At 41.1% G+C, this 19,160-nt stretch overlaps 1 protein-coding gene across 1 annotated transcript in view; it reads right to left on the bottom strand.

Annotated features, from left to right (window-relative positions):
* The window catches only part of DHX15 (DEAH-box helicase 15), a 57,680-nt gene that overhangs the window by 17,431 nt on the left and 21,089 nt on the right, over positions 1-19,160 (bottom strand). Inside the window, exons 4-10 of the mRNA XM_073609286.1 lie at positions 18,048-18,207; positions 15,125-15,343; positions 12,193-12,360; positions 10,882-10,968; positions 9,760-9,909; positions 8,732-8,840; positions 2,616-2,807 (exon numbers count right to left, since the gene is read on the bottom strand). Coding sequence (XP_073465387.1) covers positions 2,616-2,807; positions 8,732-8,840; positions 9,760-9,909; positions 10,882-10,968; positions 12,193-12,360; positions 15,125-15,343; positions 18,048-18,207 — 1,085 coding nt within the window. The remainder of the gene's footprint in view (positions 1-2,615; positions 2,808-8,731; positions 8,841-9,759; positions 9,910-10,881; positions 10,969-12,192; positions 12,361-15,124; positions 15,344-18,047; positions 18,208-19,160) is intronic.

The raw sequence follows: 19,160 nt of genomic DNA, 5'->3' as shown, positions 1-19,160 counted from the left end.
TTATTATTATTATAATTGAATCAACATATATAGTATCTACCTAGAATATTTTAAGAGCAAGAAAATTTGCTCCACTTAGCATTTTAAGTGATCCTTAGGGTGTCACTTAATGGCTTGACCAACGCAAAGATCAAGTTTAAAGAGTAACCCCACTTTTGTTGAGAAGAAAATGGGTGATCTATGTATATTGTAGGGATTTTAACAAACTTTGTTGCAGATTCCTACCTTTTGTTATTCTGAAGAAATAGCCCTTTGTGTCCATGTGCTGAGTTTATCTGTTTGGGAGCGACTTTATAATTATCCAACAGCAGCTGCAAGGCACTGAAGAAAGTGGCAAGATCTGCATCCCTTTAGATGTGATTTCCCTATGGGAACATCTCACCAAAAATTACATTGACTTGCATCTTCGTGCAGACTTCTGGGAAAATCAGTAAGCCAATCACACAAGCAGGAAATTACATTTTCAGGGGGCACTGAAACCTGCCTGGGAGCGCAACATACACTATATTGCCAAAAGTATCGGGCCACCCCTCCAAATCATTTGGTGGAGGGGGGGGGGTTGTGGTGTGGGGTTGTTTTTCACAGGTTGGGCTTGGCCCCTTAGTTGCAGTGAAGGGATCTCTTAAGGAGTCAGCATACCAAGACATTTTGGACAATTTCATGCTCCCAACTTTGTGGGAACAGTTTGCGGATGGCCCCTTCCTGTTCAAACATGACTGTGCACCAGTGTACAAAGCAAGGTCCATAAAGACATGGGTGACAGAGTTTGGAGGTGGAGGAACTTGACTGGCCTGCAACCCGATAGAACTACCTTGGGATGCATTGGAGTGGAGACTGCGAGCCAGGCCTTCTCGTCCAACATCAGTGCCTGACCTCACAAATGGGCTTCTGTAAAAATGGTCAAACATTCCAATACTGGACTGGATGCCATTAAAGTTCATGGCAGGAGGCCCAATACTTTTAACAATATAGTGTATATGATCATACCCACCATTGTTCAACTTGAATATGGTGATATGGAAGTTTCTGATAAATGATCTTATGGACTTTTTGACATTTTAATGTTTGTAATAAACTTGAGTATTTAAAAAGATGTCTTCTATTGTTTTTGATTACCCTCAAAATCCCATAAAGAGGAATATAAATAAATAAAAAAAAATTATATATATATATATATATATATATATATATATATATATATATATATATATATATATATATATATATATATATATATATATATATATATATATTTTTTTTTTTTTATTAAAATTCAAATATTCCTACCAAGAAGATCAATCTACTCTATTCCAATTAAACAGGACATTTTATTTATTTTTTAATTTAACACTACACCCCTGAAGTGAGAATGGGATTGAGGAAATAAAAAGACTGGTTAGCGATGAAAGCCAAACCGTAAAATGATGTAATTACAGATAAATACTTAAGGCAAATTCATGTCTGCTATAATGGACACAGAGACGGTATTAGAACTATGTGAGGATACATTTTAAAAACCCTTTTGAGCAGTGTAAATCTTGCCTACACACACTAGACTGCCACCACCTCCAGACAAACTTACCAAAATAACTCTGCCCTGCCCATCTGCTCTGAGTCTGAATAATCTGAAAACAGCTCTTAAAAAAAAAATTAAACAAAACAAAAATAAAAAAGGAACGATAGGGATTTTGCAGCTAAAAATATTTACATACTGCGGCAAACAAAAAGAAAACATGTCACTTCTTTTTTAAACAGTCTTTAGGCCAAATTTAGAAGAGTCATACCGTACTGATTGCCTGCTAAAACTTTCTCCGCCATCTGGCAAAAAGCTGTGCATTCTTTTTGATTCTGCAAGATACGGAGTAACTGCTATGACATTCACAATTACATATGAAAGGTTTACTGCAATAAGCCAAGGCTTTTAGAAGGAAATGTCACTTAGTAACCATCAAAACGTGACTGAAACATGGATTGATCCATTTCAGTAACACATAAAATCTATAAACGTATAGCTGTAGGATTTGATAAGTAGAATATTGTATACGTGTACTTTGCATAGGGGAAAAAAAAAAAAAAAAGTGCTTTACATGTAGTTGTGAATGTGTCAATTAGCACTTTTACTAGACACTACCTAACTTGTAATGTTTACTTTGTAAACCATTTAGGAAAGTCATAATGATGCTCTGCACAGTCGGACTCGGGCAGTTTGTTTGTCCCACAACAGCCAGTCAGCTTTTTCTTCATATTCTGCAGTAATGATTGACTGAGGTGGACAATACAAACAACGAGACAATTCTTCCCTCAGACACCAATATAGATTCGCAGGCCGCTAATAGTGCATATCTGCAGATCACCAGACTGAAAAACAGCTGTTAACCTGAAATGTAAAAGTCTCACCCCAATCCTGTCACTTGTGATTCGGTGACAAGAACACATGTACTGTTAGTGGTCTGTGAGCTTGTTAGGAACAATAGGCAACCGATGAAGCACACCATTGTTGCATTCCAACACATGTAAACTGAAGCTAGAGCCACTACAGTGGGCCTATTTTCAGTCTTGAGACTAAGGTGTGTTGAGGAAAATAGGCATCACCTTTACAAGTACCCTGCTATTACCTGACAACATAGCAGTTATGGATAGGATCTCATTAGAACAGTTGTATTCACAACTGGCAATAACCATCTTGGCAAGCTGAGGGTCCAAGGGAAACTCCGCCATCATAGATCCCAGTTCAGTCAGGTCACCGTCATCGTTTAAGGCAGCCAGGTAATTCAGCAGCTCCAGAGCTCGCATTAAAGTTTCAGGGGCTATGGCAGAAAAAAAAAAAAAAATTACCAGTAGTAACCAAAGAAAAATTACACCAACCTTTAATTGCAATAGTAATCTTTGTTTCCGAAGAAGCTCAAACTCTTTCCTATTCTACGTGACAGTTCAGCAAGGACTTTGTATGTTAAATCATCAGTGTAAGTGATCCTTTTACCGAAACAGATGTTTTCGACTCAGCAGCCAATCAGGTTCCTGATGATGGCTGGATTCAGAGCTGAAAGAGAACTTTAATGGCTGCATTGGGCATTCATGGTTAGCTCCAATTTAATTGCAAACAAAAGGAATGATGTGCTGAAATCATAAGGCGGGTGAAAGAAACAAAAAAAGAAAATAAAACAATTGTGTATGACAGTCAATTAAATAAAGATGAATGTGATCATTTATAATGGACTTAATATTTTCTCTTCAGTCAGCAGCCCAACACGGTTTTCTCCTTTACTATGCAACAAACTCAGAGGGTTCTTGCCAACTGTATCTTAACCCGTTCCCGCCAACGCAACACATATGCGGTCTCATGGAAGTGGGCTTTTTTCCGTGGGGCCACATGTAAGCATATCTCTCTGTGCTCACCAAAAGCTCCAGGTCTCGTACTAATGATCAGGGCCCAGGACAGTCAGTTCCTGATCACCTGTTCACTGTGAAAGCCTCTGGTTGGCTCTCACAGTGATCAGTCACTGAGCCCGCCCATGTTTACTTCCTCTTCTGAATTAGCGTTAGGGTCAAAGATCACGGTCAGCATATTTTGGCTAGAACAAAAAAAAAAATATTCCATATTCAGAACCATAGGGTTATATTGCCCACTACAGGAGTAGGACACCAGCCAGAAAAAAAAGACGACCTGGCTATGAATATGGGCAGTCCTAGGTGCTTTACATCCCCCTCGCTGCTATAGGCCTTCAGTTTAGTAACAAGCAGTATCAGAAGTATCAAAACTCTATAGAGGGGTGGGTGCTGTGTCAGTCAATGAACTTGGAGAACTGGATTCTCTTTAGTTCATTAACGGACACAGCACTCCATGTTCAGAACCATAGGGATGTTCCCAAGCAGTGCCAAAAACATGAGGGGACAAAGACCCAAGGCTAAAACACAAGAAGCAAACCAGGCAACAGGAGGCCAACAAAAAAAACAGGGGCCCAACCGGAACAATACACCCCCAAAGAGGGAACAGACCCTCTAAACAGCAGCCTGCAAAACCTTGTGGCCAAAAGAAGCATCCACAGATGCCAAAACATCCACTTTGTAGCATTTAGTGAAAGTGTGCACCGACGACCAAGTGGCCGCCTAGCAAAAAAATATTGATTTTAACTTAAGAAGTGGCAGAAAAAGATTTAGACTTTAAGTGGTTAAACTTCCTGCATTTACACGTTGTTTAACCACTTCAATACCGAACACAGTCATATGATGTCCTTGACTTTGTACAGGGATATCTGAATGATGCCTGCAGCTACAGGCATCATTCAGATACCATTCTTTTCAGCCGGCGATTCTGTGCACGATAAGAATGATCATAGCAGCAGTTCCGCCGCTTGATCATTCTTATAGGCCCCTTCGGCCGCCATCCAATGCTTCTCTGCGCTCTCCCATGCCATCAGGGGCCCGGAGAAAGAATCGGCCGGCGCCGGATGACGATAGAGATATCCGGTGACCAGATAGTCACCAGTCATCTCTATGACCGTCAGAGGCCCGGGCGCAATGTTATGACGTCACTCCCGGGTTCCCGGATGTAAACAAAGCTGCGATCGCGGCTGTCAGCATGAGATCGGTGAATTTTTTTTCCTCGATCTAATGCTTTCCAGCCTGGAGGAGAGATTGCTATTACAAGGGATGTTTACATTCCTTGTAACAGGAATAAAAGTGATCAAAAAAAAAAAATGTAAAAAAGTAAAAATAAAAAAAATTAAAGTAAAAAATAAAAAATTTAAAAATGCCCCTGTCCTGGTAGCTTGAGCTCAGAAGCGAATGCACACGCCAAGTCCCACCCACATATGTAAACGCCATTCAAACCACACATGAGGTATCGCCACGTGCGTTAGAGCATGTGCAACAATTTTAGCACTAGACGACCTCTAACTCTAAACTGGTAACCTGTAAAAATTTTCAAAGCGTCGCCTATGAAGATTTTTAAGTACCGAAGTTTGGCGCCATTCCGTGAGTGTGCACAATTTTAAAGCGTGACATGTTATCTATTATTATCTGGTATCTATTTACTTGGCATAACATCTTTCACATTATACAAAAAAATTGGGCTGACTTTACTGTTTTGTTATTTAATACATGAAACCATTTTTTCCAAAAAAAAAAAAAAGCGTTTGAAAAATTATTGCGCAAAAGTGCCAGAATAGGCCCAGCATTGAAGTGGTTAAAAACTTGGCAGACTGCCTGTATTTTTTTCACACAGAAGTGTATCCCTGTGATCTAAGAAGGAAGAGTTAGTAGCAGTGTTTCATGTTTAAAATTTGCCAGACTGCCCTGTTTTCTTTTGACAGCTGAGTGAGCAGATAAGTTTCTCCCTTGTTATATGAAAGAATCGGCAAACTCTGCAATAGAGATCGTCGGGGGGGGGGGGCTGTTTGGGTTGAATCGAGATCACGTTTTTTTAACGATTAATTGTGCAGCTCTACTGGACAGCTGGGCCTATGGAAGTATGAACTAGGCTGCAGCCCTCTTAGCCCTTTTTCAGAGTGGAAGCTGCTGAGTTTCTTACATCGCTCAGAGAGAGAAACATTGTAACATTTAGTTCTTTTAGATCAAAGGAATGAACTTCTGTCTGTAAAGGTCAGCTTAACCACTTACAGACTAACGAAACCTTTTTCTGACACTTGTTGCTTAAAATCAAAATTTTTTTTCTTCAAACCACCAAACATATACATTTTTTTCCAGCAGAGACCCTAGAGAATAAAATGGTGGTTGTTGCAATATTTTGTCACACTGTATTTGTGCAGCAGTCTTTTAAAATGCAATTTTATTGGAAAAACACTTTAATGAATTAAAAAAAAAAAAAAAAAAAAAACATTAAACAGTAAAGTTAGCCCAATTTTTTTGTATAATGTGAAAGATGTTACGCCGTGAGAATCATAATCTTTATTCTAAGCAAAAAAACTTTCGATACTCATTTTTGCCATAATCGTGCAAGCTCTAATAAGCAGGTTATAGGACCTTTGTGATGTGTATGCATGTGAGAGCTGCCACCTAGTTCATACTTCAATAGGCACTGCTGTTAAGTTCAAGGTCAATTAACCATTTTATATACCCATGGCATAGCAAGTACTGCACAGTGGGCTGAAACTGGTGGACGGAACAGGAACACCACGTGGAAAATATATGAGCAGCATTACCAGCCCAGATCTTATTTTCATCATGTATATGCTGTATTTTTTTTTAAAATGCTGTAGCAGTTGAAAATTTCACAGGGGGAAATAGTACCTGGCCATCAGGTCACAAGGGGAGGAAGGGACTTGGGAGGACTCAGTATTACAGGATGGGAGTTTAGGAGCAAAGGGGGTTTCCTGGGTTAGGGGGGCTGGGGGAAGTGGTTGGGAGGAGAGTTTGCCTTTTGTACAGAGTTTTTTTACTACATTATACATATCCAATAAAAAAAAAAAAAAAAAAAAAAAAAATTGTTGGTAGCTTGAGAAAATGCTATTTCCTTAGATTTTTTTTTTTTTGCTTTGTATGGATTTTTGGTGGATTCTCCCCTAATTATTGGGAAACAGCACCATTTTAGGCTGGGTTCACACTTATGCGAACTTCTCTGCATCCAATTTGCATGACAGGAGACTGTAACCGGCTCTGAATGGAGCCGGTTGACACAGCATTGGAACGGCCACGGTCTGCTCTGGAAAAAGCTCCTGTGCATCTGGCTCCATTTCAGGTCTGAATTCAGGCAAAAATCTGGACCCGATTCGCACCTGAAACAGAACAGGGACGCACCAGACCCCCCTGCTGCAAACCGTGGCTGCAGCAAGTGTGAACCTGGACCTTACACGTCACTCCCAGGATCTGACTATTTTTTAGAGGTACAAATCTACACTGGTCTCACAATTTGATTAAGATTATCTGGTTAACGTTTCGATATGATTGCATCACGATTACTAACAATGGTTTCCATAAAAAGCACCTAGAAAAACTCAATTTTTATTTTATTTTTTTTTAAAGCCGATAAAAAGAAAGGAGGACACTCCCTGCATATAGCAGGAAAAGGACATGAGGGAGGGGTATGAACTGAAGGATCCAGGAATAAGAACAGACGGATGGAAGAGTCTCGGGATGGAGGAATCCATGGATAGAGAACGGAAGGCTCGGAGGAGTCTGGCGATAGGAAATGAAGGATGGAAAAGGATGAGGATGGAGGAATCCATGGATAGGAACAGAAGGATGGAAGAGTCTGGGGATGGGGATGAAGGAATCCATGGATAGGAGAACAGAAGGATAGAAAAGTTCAAAGATAAAAATGGGGGTGGCAAGGGGGGCTGAAGGATGGAAGAATCAAAAGGGAGAATGTTAAGATGGTCAGAGGTATATCAGAGGAAGAGGATCCCCTGTGCTGTGTACATGGCAGGGTTGGGGGTGTGATGGTCTGCTCCTGGCGTCCACAATATTTTAGTGGAGTTCCACCCAAAAGTGAAGTGAAAGTCCTGACTCCCTTACATGCCACAACTGGGGGGGGGGGGGGGGGGTGTATATATATTCTATACATACACACACATAGTAAAACCTCAGATAGTGAGTAACGCGGTTTACAAGCATTTCGCAATACCAGCCTTTTTTTATTTTAATCCTGTTTGCAAGCGTTCTCACAAGACGAGCAGGATTCAAGCCTCTGGGGTGTGCAGTACCGCATTTGGCCAGAGGTTCGGGGGCGCCAATGATGCTCGGAGCCGCTCAGGGACACTCAAACACTCAGTTCCCGATTTCTCTGACACTTGGTCATTCTTAGAAATTTCAAAGCAAAATAAAAAAAAAAAAAAAAAACTACCAGTATATGCCAAGTTTAACATTTTAGGAGAATTGAAATATCTGATGCTCTACTCCTCAAAAAGAATTGCTGAGCAATTTGTGATATTTCAGCCACACATGTAGGGTTGCCACCTTTTCTTCAAGCCAAATCCGGACACTTTAGCAGCGCACAGCATTTTATATGCTATAAGATTGTAAAAGACAAGACCTGGCACACTTTTGGTTGCGGGGAACAGTAGGTGTGGCCGAATTGTAAGTGTTATGCATGGAATACAGGGGTCAGGAATATTTACTGTGCAAAATGCAGGGGACAGGAGGGTGTAACGCATAGTAGGAGTCATGAGTACAAATCCAAAAGAGTACAGCAGTCAGGGGTGTGTAAGTGTAGGGGTCAGAAGAGTGCAAAATTCCCCCGCAAGCAATACTCTCCACCCTTTCATCAAAAATCCCCACTTCTGGAATATGTTCTCTCTCATACCATAGCGCATCCCCCAGCACATATCCTCTTATCCCCCCCAAAAACTCTACCAAGTGTACATCTTTAAGGTTTCCCCCTTCCCAGCCACTCTCTCTCCCCCTCCCCTGTGTCTACAAAGCATAGAAAACTTTCTACAGACCTGAGATCAGCGCATGCCCCTGCCCCCCTCCTCCTCCTGTGTGTGTAAACAAGAGCGGAGGAGAAGGAGGAGGCAGCCAGCTTCGTTCTGTGCGAGTGAGACAGGCTGCCGGGACAGCAGGGAGGAGAGACAAACATCAGATGGATGAGCAGACATGTCATTCCCAGTGCAGTCCGATCTGAATGATGTGTCCGGGTCGGAGGCAGATAGAAACCCAAACACATCATTCAAAAACCAGACTGTCTGGGAGAAACCCGTACAGGTGGCAACCCTACACATATGCCCTGGGGTTAGGGTTTTGCATACATTGCACAGCAAAATAATCCCCTTACCTGGAGGATCCATAAAGTCAAAGTGGACCAAGTCATCAATACCAAGCTTTTTCAACTGCAACACCACTGAACCCAGATTAGACCTCAAAATTTCAGGGTATGTGTTGTCCTAAAAAAAGAGATATACACGTTTAATAGGTGATGCTACATAATCCATTAAATTATTTTAGAGAGGTTACTGTCAGCCTCTAAAAAGTTAAAGTTGACCATCAGGATTCTATTTTTAATTTCTATAAAGCTTGTGGACAAATACAAAAATAGACCATTAAAGATTTAATTCAGCAAGTATTTATTAAAAGTGTTACTAAACCCACAACCGTAGAATCAGTCTGTATATGCAGTAAAGCATGCTTGTTATACAAACTGTGGAACCTAAAGGGTTAATCCTCTGCATGTGTAAAAAGGTTATTTGATCCTGTCTTCTGTGATCTTCCCTCCCTTTTACTGTCCCCAACTATCTCCTGATAGTACATAGCCCTGAGGGATGCTGCTCATGCTCAGTCTGGTGTGTATTGCTACATAGTTTTTTTTTTCTTGGGAGGGTGCATGTGATCAGCACAGGGCCAATCAGCACTGTCCAGAGGGCTGGAGGTCATGCAGCCTCATAGAGCAGTCAGGAAAATGAATATAAGCATACAAGCATCATACAAGCTTTAACCAGACACTGATAGAAGTCACAATATTGCTATATACTGCTGATGAGAAAAGTTATTTAGCAGTTTATATTTACTAAAATAATTGCATTTCTATGTTCTGTGTACTGTGGGAGACCAGATCTAGTGAATGCAGGGTCCTGTGTTTAGTAACACTTCAAAAAAAATCCAGTACATTAGAACTTCTCCATGCCAGTGATTTTGCATCACAGGAGCCTCTCTAAACAATGCTCCATGTAACTCCCCCACACCCCCCTCCCCACAAAAAAAATAAAAGTATTATAGGAATTAAGTGGGTAAGCTTTCAAATATTTCATGTAGACTACATATCTTACAAAGAGCAAAGAATGTGTGTTAATGTAGGTTAAGTTATACCTGCATTTCAGTTTTGTAAGCTTTTTCTGTGTAAAGTCTAAAGCACTTTCCTGGCCTAGTACGACCAGCACGGCCTGCCCTTTGTTGTGCTGAAGCCTTGCTGATAGCGGTCACCAGAAGGGACTCTACTCGAATGCGAGGGTTGTACACCTAGAATAAATCAAACAGAAAATTACTAACTAAGCTACAATTTGAGCATTTTGTACATCATCATGAAAAATACAACTGCATTGACATTACTTCACTGCATCCCCTTAAACAGCTGGTCCGCAAAATGCATTTTTTTGAGGCAAAAGGTGTGCATAGATATAGACAAAATTATGTGAATGTGCAATTCACCAAGTGTAAGGCCCCTTTCACACTGGGGCAGGGTCAGGAGTAAAGCGCTGCTATTAGCGGCGCTTTACCGTCAGTATTCGGCCGCTAGCAGGGCGGTTTTAACCCCGCTAGTGGCCGAGAAAAGGTTAAAAACCACTGCAAAGCGCCTCTGCAGGAGGAGCTTTGCTGGCAGTATAGCAGCGCTGTCCCATTGATTTCAATGGGCAGGAGCAGTGAAGGAGCGGTGTATACACCGCTTCTTCACCGCTCCGTAGATGCTGCTAGCAGAACTTTTTTCCCGTCCTCGGGGCTCTCACACTGGAGAGACAGCAGCGGCCGTTTCGGGTCGGTTTGCAGGCGCTATTTTTAGCGCAATAGCGCCTGCAAACCGCCCGAGTGTGAAAGGGGTCTAACTGTAGAATAGAATCCCATCAGAGGAAATAAGGTGTGGAAACCTACTAGTGAAGGCTCACAAACTTTTGGAAAAAATAAAAAATAAACATCTAGCAAGCGAACAGCAATCAGATTTCCCCCAGAATGACCTATGAAATTACCCTACCAGCTCTTTTTGGTGCCTTGACAGCATGTACAGGACAGCCTCATCAGCCAACAGGAGCCAAAGAATTGCATAAGGCGAGCTAAATTTTAGCCAGATTTGAAAATAATTCTATCCAATAGTTTTGTTTGGAAAAAAAACACACAGGGTTATTAATCATCTCCTTAGAAACTAGCTACGAACCTCACATGTGCAATACTAATCAGACTTTTCCCTGGCTCAAATTCTAAAGACTAGGACTTGCATACCTTTTGCTTAGCAAACCCAGGATCGATCACAAATACGACACCATCAATAGTCAATGAGGTCTCAGCAATATTGGTGGAAACAACAACCTGAAATAGAAGGCATTGCAAACTTAAGACAGCATATCTTTGCGTATCAGTGATAATAGGCGCCGCACTGAAAATTCTCATGATCTTTTAGCATTTGAAACCTTCACTGGTGTAGGAAATAGTGGGAGAGATTTACTAAAACTGAGCACTCAAAATCTGGTGCAGCTGTGCATGGCAGCCAATCATCTAACTTCAGCTTGTTCAAACAAGCTGACAATAAAACCCAGAAGCCGATTGGCTTTTATGCAAATCTGCACCAGATTTTGCATGCTCCAGTTTTTCTGATCCCAATTCAGCCCAGCTTAGATATGACATACGAAAGAGAAGTAGTGACATACAAGTCCTCAGTGTATACATGTTTCTCCACATGTGAACAACAATTACAGACATGTGTAAACTGTAAGCAGTGTTTCCCCTTGCAAATTTTGAGGAGTGGTCACCAAATCCTCTGCCGTTACTTTAAATAAATTCAAGCATATAAATGTAAAACCACCACTTTCACATCTTCCAAGAATGTATGCATGCCTCATCAGCAAACCTACATTTGCTATGTGTTGCAAATGTCATCTGTGAACAGCGAGATTATGTGAACGTAGCAGAAAGGAATACCTGGGTATCTGAAGAGACTTAAAATTAATTTACAGCCATAGCCAATCGTTAACATGATTTCTTAATCGGTGCAGAGTAACAGCACCTGGTACATGCAAGTGCAGCAATAAATGAAATTTTATGGACGACTATAAATTCAGCATCCCCTTTTCATTAATTCCAGGCACATAGATGTGCCCTTGATACATTGTTTTACAATTCAAGACACATAAAAGGCAAGAGGTTTCAGCACAGACACGTGAAAGATTAAACTGCTTTTAATATGCAGTTTTTACTAATAGGAAATGGAACGCGACAAGACCTATTTATATACAAATGTCATAACAGGTAGCCCCAAATAAAAATTTGAAAGGACTAGTCACCTGATATTACTGTCTCTAATCATGCCTAGACTTCTCCTTGAAGGACTGTGCCTCAAAATCCACAATTGTGTCTACCTATCAAACATGCTAGCTCCAGGGCTGTAATAGTGCACAGAGAACAGCTCACTGCTTTTAGCATTACAGTGTTGGATATACTCAGTTCTGCCTTCAAACATACCACACATGCCTCACAGTGCGCAAGGTATTGCAACTAATGAAATCAGAAGAGTATTCTAGCTAAATTTATACTTACTTTCCTTCCTATTGCACCACTTGCTTTCTTTGGTGGAGGGGGCTCAAATATTCTCTGCTGCTGTTGGGGTGGGAGGGTTGAATATAATGGGATGATCTTTATGTCGCCAACTTCAGGACCCAAGTCATCGATCTCACGCTTAATCCTTTTGCAAGCTTCATCAATCTCCTACAAAACAAAGCAAGAGACAAAAACACATCTGTAAATCTGCAAACAATGCAAACAGAAAACAGATTAAAAGCTGCCAGTGTATGATTTACTCTGTAAGTAACCCTTGCAGTGGGAGAAAACACAAGTGGTCATTACTGAACTCCTTCACAAAATGATAGATATGCCCAGCTGTTATGCCAATTATAGGTAAGCAACTCAAAGCACTAAAGAAAGATCAGCAATGGCAGTCTCCCCATTAGCACTGCTCCTCTAAATATTCATGTACCTGTGCCCCCTCTTGCCAGTGTCCCATTTTAGACTATTGGGACATGCAGCTGCACAGACAAAGCTGCTGTGTACCCTATATGACATGCGAGTGAAGGTCCCCCAACTCACCGTGTGCATTCGGGGACCCACATGTCATATAGGCCAGTAAAAGATGGCCCTGCATGGGGCACAAAGAAACCCACCCCATGTGAACGGGGCCCAATTATCCCACCCAGCTCCTTCACCACACCATCAGAGTGTGGGGCATCCAGATGTGAACACACACAAGACCTTCCCTAAGTGACTACTCGGGACTGAACAGCCGATAGCCAAGCATGAAAGCTTTCAAGCACAAGGATAATAATGTCAACCCGATCTACGCTCCAAAAATGGCAACACTGGAACTTAGATGGGATTGCTGCAGCTGGGAGAAGCATGAGGACGTCTGGAAAGTATAAACCCCTGTAGGTGCAAGCAAGGTACAGACAATGAATGGGCAAAGTCACAGGGACTTCAGGTTTTCTTCATATTTTATATTGGTTAGCACTGTCACTCATGTTCAAACTATCCTGTGCTACAACCTTCACCTAATCCAAAGCAGCTGGCATTTAAAAAGGGAAAAAAAAAAAAAAAAAAAAAAAAAACACAAAATAAACATTTTGGATTAAGTGCAGCATATTTTGCAAATACACAAAAGAGATGTGTGCCTACACACCAATTCTGTTCAATCCCAAAAAAGTTAGAATGTTGTGTAAGAGTAAAATCTACAGTTTTCAAATGGAACAGCATCATAATAACTTAAATAATGTCAATTAAAATATTCTTATAAAGAAACCCATACGTAGGTACAGTCAAGTCAGGTGTAGGAATAACAGTTTGTATATGTGCCTCCCACTTTTTAAGGGACCAAAAGTAATGGGACAGATTAACAATCATCCATCAAACTTTCACTTAATACTTGGTTGCAAATCCTTCGCAGTCAATTTACAGCCTGAAGCCTGGAACGCATAGACATCACCAGACGCTGGGTTTCATCCCTGGTGATGCTCTGCCAGGCCTCTACTGCAACTGTCTTCAGTTCCTGCTTGTTACTGGGGCGTTTTCTCTTCAGCAAGTGAAATGCATGCTCAAATCGGATTCAGGTCAGGTGATTCACTTGGCCATTGCATAACATTCCACTACTTTCCCTTAAACTCTTTGGTTGCTTTCGCAGTATGCTTCGGATCATTGTCTATCTGCACTGTGAAACGCCATCCAATGTGTTATGAAGCATTTTGCTGAATATAAGCAGATAATATTGCCCAAAAAACTTCAGAATTCATCCTGCTGCTTTTGTCAGCAGTCACATCATCAATAAATACAAGAGAACCAGTTCCATTGGCAGCCATACATGCCCACGCCATGACACTACCACCACCATGCTTCACTGATGAGGTGGAATGCTTTGGATCATGAGCAGTTCCTTTCCTTCTCCATACTCTTCCCATCACTATGGTACAAGTTGATCTTGGTCTCATCTGTCCATAGGATGTTGTTCCAGAACTGTGAAGGCTTTTTTAGATGTTGTTTGGCAAACTCTAATCTGGCTTTCCTGTTTGAGGCTCACCAATGGTTTACATCTTGTAGTGAACCCTCTGAATTCACTCTGGTGAAGTCTTCTCTTGATTGTTGACTTTGACACACATACACCTACCTCCTGGAGAGTGTTCTTGATCTGGCCAACTGTTGTGAAGGGTGTTTTCTTCACCAGGAAAAGAATTCTTCAGTCATCCACCACAGTTGTTTCCCGTGATCTTCTGGGTCTTTTGGTGTTGCTGAGCTCACCGGTGCGTTCTTTTTAAGGATGGTCCAAACAGTTGATTTGGCCACACCTAATGTTTTTGCCATCTCTCTGATGGGTTTGTTTTGTTTTTTCAGCCTAATGATGGCTTGCTTCACTAATAGTGACAGCTCTTTGGATCTCATATTGAGAGTTGACAGCAACAGATTCCAAATGAACTCTTTTATCTGCTTCTTGCAAATGGGATGAGGGAATAACACACACCTGGCCATGGAACAGCTGAGCAGCCAATTGTCCCATTACTTTGGGTCCCTTAAGAAGTGGGAGGCACATATACAAACTGTTGTAATTCCTATAACGTTCACCTGATTTGGATGTAAATACCATCAAATTAAAGCTGAAAGTCTGCAGTTAAAGCACATCTTGTTCAATTAATTTCAAATGCATTGCGGTGGTGTATAGAGCCAAAAAGATCTGAATTGTGTCAATGTCCCAATATTTATGGACCTGACTGTATAAAGTGCTTAGGCTAAGCAAGTGACCGCCAAGATCATCAACTAAAACAGAGCAATCAGTTTTGGGTCAACATTCCCTTCAAAACTGTCAGGATGTTAGAGAGGAAGAGTAGCTAACATGTTGGATAAAGATCTCTGAGCAATGTATCTGACATATAAAAGGAAAAAAAAAATATAAATAAAAAAGTAAAAGGAAATAGAAAAATGTCATGCCACAAACCTCTTGGCCTGTGAGAAACAGAAGTAGATCTCCTTCTTCCTCTTCACACATGTGAATCTGGATTACTGTGCGGATAGCAGCTTCCAGGTAGTCTCTCTCTGGCTCTGGAGTATAGAAGATTTCTACAGGATGTGTGCGGCCAGGAATAGTCAGGAGAGGGCAGCTATCAAAATACACTTGGAATTTGCCTGCATCAAGTGTGGCACTCATGACTATAACCTAAATCAAACATGAAAGGAAAGGTCATTTTCACTGTGAAATCTTTTGGCTGTAGCACTACAAATGCAGGATTACCAAGCTTAAAAAATATATTAAAAACATTTTTGATGCAGGTAAAATGCAAAAAACTGTCATTAACAAAAAGATGCAATACGTCTGAAGCAGCACCACACTGTAAACCAACTCCTGGGAGTATCTGCATCTCTTCAGCAGACTGTCCACTTTCTAATGGAAGTTATTCAGACAGATCAATTACACACGATGGAAGGTATACAGACCCCACCCATGTATCCTGGGCTCCACTGCCCCTCCTGGTTGGCACATACCCCAGCAGAAGTCTATGAGCACAAAACGCGTAGGGTTTATTTGCTAGCCCAGCCACTTTTTTACTGCGTTTATTTGTTCAATCGAGCCAAATTTTTATTGCCATTACTGTTTTTATTGGATGTCAGAAGATGCATTCTTTTTGAATAAACCCCCTGATCCGTTTGTTGGATTTACACCATGTGGAGGCTCTCTTTTTTTCTTTCATATTTTGGAAAGTGCCATTTACTGAGAGGACTGTGGATATGATTAAAGCCCTCTAACATCTGAGGGAGATGGCAAGCAAGATAGCTGGGCACTCAGGCTCAGCTCATTTTCCTTGGTGAGTAGAGTTCCTGGCCCTCCTTCCAGTTGGAATATTCCATCGAGTCGGACCGGACCTACATCCACCGCGGTATAAGTTTGTTTGGCTAACGGCGGTGTGAGTCCACCGCCGCTGGTTAGAGCACCTCATCTTTTCCCATCTTGTGATGCTATCATGAAGGCACTAACCAGAATGTCGGCTCTACCTTAGAGCATCTTGAGAAGCATATAAGGAGTCTGGATTATGATATTACTATATATTCATCTGTATGAACTCTTTTTCTATACAGTAACATGGACTCCATAAGTTAAAACATAATTTCTGCTTAATACAAGTCAATTTGTGGTTCTTGACATCAATTACTTTGAAATATTGGGTACTCCATGTTCATATTGCCATTTATATATTCATGTCCCTATATTTGGCATATCTATTGACCTGTAGGACTACCACCATATAGAGAGCGGATGTATAACCTCCTTTCTATTTTTATTTCACACATTTTTAGGTTTTGTGGAAGTTGTGTGTGTTTCACCATTTGTTACATAATTTTTTGTATTTATTATTTTGAGGGTTTACACCCATGTACTATGTTGACTATGTTGACATTACCTATTTTTAACATTTAATTTGATGTGCGAGATTATCTGCGACTTTGGGTTGCATTTTTCTCACAGACACCGTTAATATCACTTTTGCACATTACACGTTTGAATACTGGTATCTCACCTTCTACATTTTTATAGTGATATGTGCGACTCTGAAATTGAGCACAGTCACATCGTTGCAATAGGATATATGTTTTATCACATGTATTGTTTTATTTACTCTGAGATTTAGAGTGTTATTTTAGTGTTTAAGAGCCCTTGCACACTGGGGCGGTTTGCAGGCGCTATTGCGCTAATAACCTGCAAACCGCCCCGAAAGTGCCGCTGCATGTATTCCTGTGTGAAAGCCCCGAGGGCTTGCACACTGGAGCGATGCACTGGCAGGACGGTAATAAAAGTCCTGCTAGCAGCATCTTCGGAGCGGTGAAGGAGCGGTGTGTATACCGCTCCTGCCCATTGAAATCAATGGGACGGCGCGGCTATACCGCCGGCAATGCGCCTCTGCAGAGGCGCTTTGCGGTGGTTTTTAACCCTTTCTCGGCCGCTAGCGGGGGGTAAAACCGCCCCGCTAGCGGCCGCATACCGACGGTAAAACGTCGCTATTAATAGAGGCGTTTTACCGCCGACGCCGCCCCCGCCCCAGTGTGCAAGGGCTCTAAGGCGCAATTTGCACACAACTTTTTGTTCACATTTTCATTTACACAATTGGTCTGATTGTTGTGTTGGCTGCTCAATTTTTTAGGGTTGGCGCGGTAATATCACCACATTTTTTGGCCATGTTGGGTGTCTGCAAGGAGAGCAGAGAATGATCAGTGAACAACTCTGCACTGATCATCCCTGCATTGAATGAAGCCAGAAGCAAGCAGCATTTTCTCACTTGTTTATCAACTGTTTCTGGCTGCCATGGCCGGGGAACAATCTGATCAAACTGAGATTTACAAAATAACTGTAGGTGGGCAGCAGAAAGAACTGAAGTTTCACGTGTTGCTTTGCAAGCAAATGTAGCAGCAGAGACATGCTTCCTCGACACTGTATGATGGGAAGGGTGATGCGAGTAAAAACTCCACCGGATGTCACCGCTCAGCACCCACAATATTAGCCTCTTTCAGCGTAGAAACTGTTGGGAACGGGGAATTTAAAAGGTGGACTATGCAAAGGAGGCAACTCCTGATACTTGGCTTGACCAGCCTACTCATTACATGAATATTCAGACATGGGCAAGCGCTGAGGCAATAACAGCTCTAGCCATTGATGCTAACTTTTACCAAAACATTCATATTCCTCATGGGAAAGGCTGCTGCATTAGGTTCTAGTTTTAAATAAGAACACAAATACAACTTGGGGAATGTTCAGAGTGGGCAGTCACAGCTGACTAATTGGTCAGTGATCTTATAGACTTTGTAGGCATCATGCTCCAAAGTCTACCGAATAATTTATGTTTATTTTTTTACAAAATGGACAGACTTGCCTTTAAATCATTCCTCTGCCGTACAACCTCTTTTAACACGCCCATTAAAATATCAGTGGCCAACGTCCTCTCGTGAGCTTCGTCCAGAATAACTACACCATATCTTTCCAACAATGGGTCATTCATAGCCTCTCGAAGCAACATACCATCAGTCATGTACCTGGCAAAAAAGAAAACCGCATAAGACAACAGGTATGCACAGATAGTAGGTAGCCCTGCTGCTTTACAGTTCTAATGCCGCAATTAAAATTCTCACCCCTAAAACTTTGTGCATTCGTTTTGTTCACAGGTTTCCTTTTCAGACAAAAACCTGCTGCCATCTTTGCAAGTTAACACAACAGCATATGACATGGGCCATTTACAAAAAGTTTCATATCACAGGATTATCCTAATATAAGTTGTACTCCTTTTCTTGGGAGTCCATTGAACATAGGAATCATTGTCAGGATTAGGGCTGCAACTAATGATTTTCATAATTGATTAGTTGGCCAACTGTTTTGATTAATCGGTTAATAACCTTAAAAAAGTGTGATGTATAATTTAGTTAATTTGTAAAGTTTTTCTTTTTTTTTTTTAAAAAGGTAATTTTAAGAACGTTCGTTTGATTTTCTAATCAGTGGGGTCAAATCAACTTTCAATTTTCAACCACGGTGACGGGAAAATTTGGAAATAGAAAACTTGGTCAAAGGAATTTTCAGACAGTATATGTGGTTTTTGTTCAGAAATATCATTCATTTTAAAAACAGAATGTTAAACACAAGTGAAAATTTAAAACATTCTTTCATTCAGTGAATGTACAAAGATTTTCGTCTTAATATTCTCATCTGAAAATTGATCTGAGGCCAGCATAAGGCTCGGTACACACCTATGCAGTTTGCTTTTGATCTGTTTCTGCAGTGCGTTTTGATTTTTGCGCACGTGATTTTACTGCGATTTGCGTTTTTGAATTTCTTTTGGCCAATTTGTTGTTGGGCAGATTAAAAGACAAATTGCTGCAAAAACGCATTACATGCTTTTCTGCAGCTTCTCCATTGAAGTATTAAAAAAAAAAAAAAGTCCCTGACCCTTTCCAAATACGCAGTGGCTGAAAAAAGTATAGATGTGAACGTGTTC

The sequence above is a fragment of the Aquarana catesbeiana genome, linkage group LG01 (genome assembly GCF_042186555.1).
Source record: "Aquarana catesbeiana isolate 2022-GZ linkage group LG01, ASM4218655v1, whole genome shotgun sequence".
Classification (NCBI taxonomy): domain Eukaryota; kingdom Metazoa; phylum Chordata; class Amphibia; order Anura; family Ranidae; genus Aquarana; species Aquarana catesbeiana.
The sequence above is the reverse complement of the archived record's forward strand: the minus strand, read 5'-3'. Positions and strand labels throughout refer to the sequence as shown.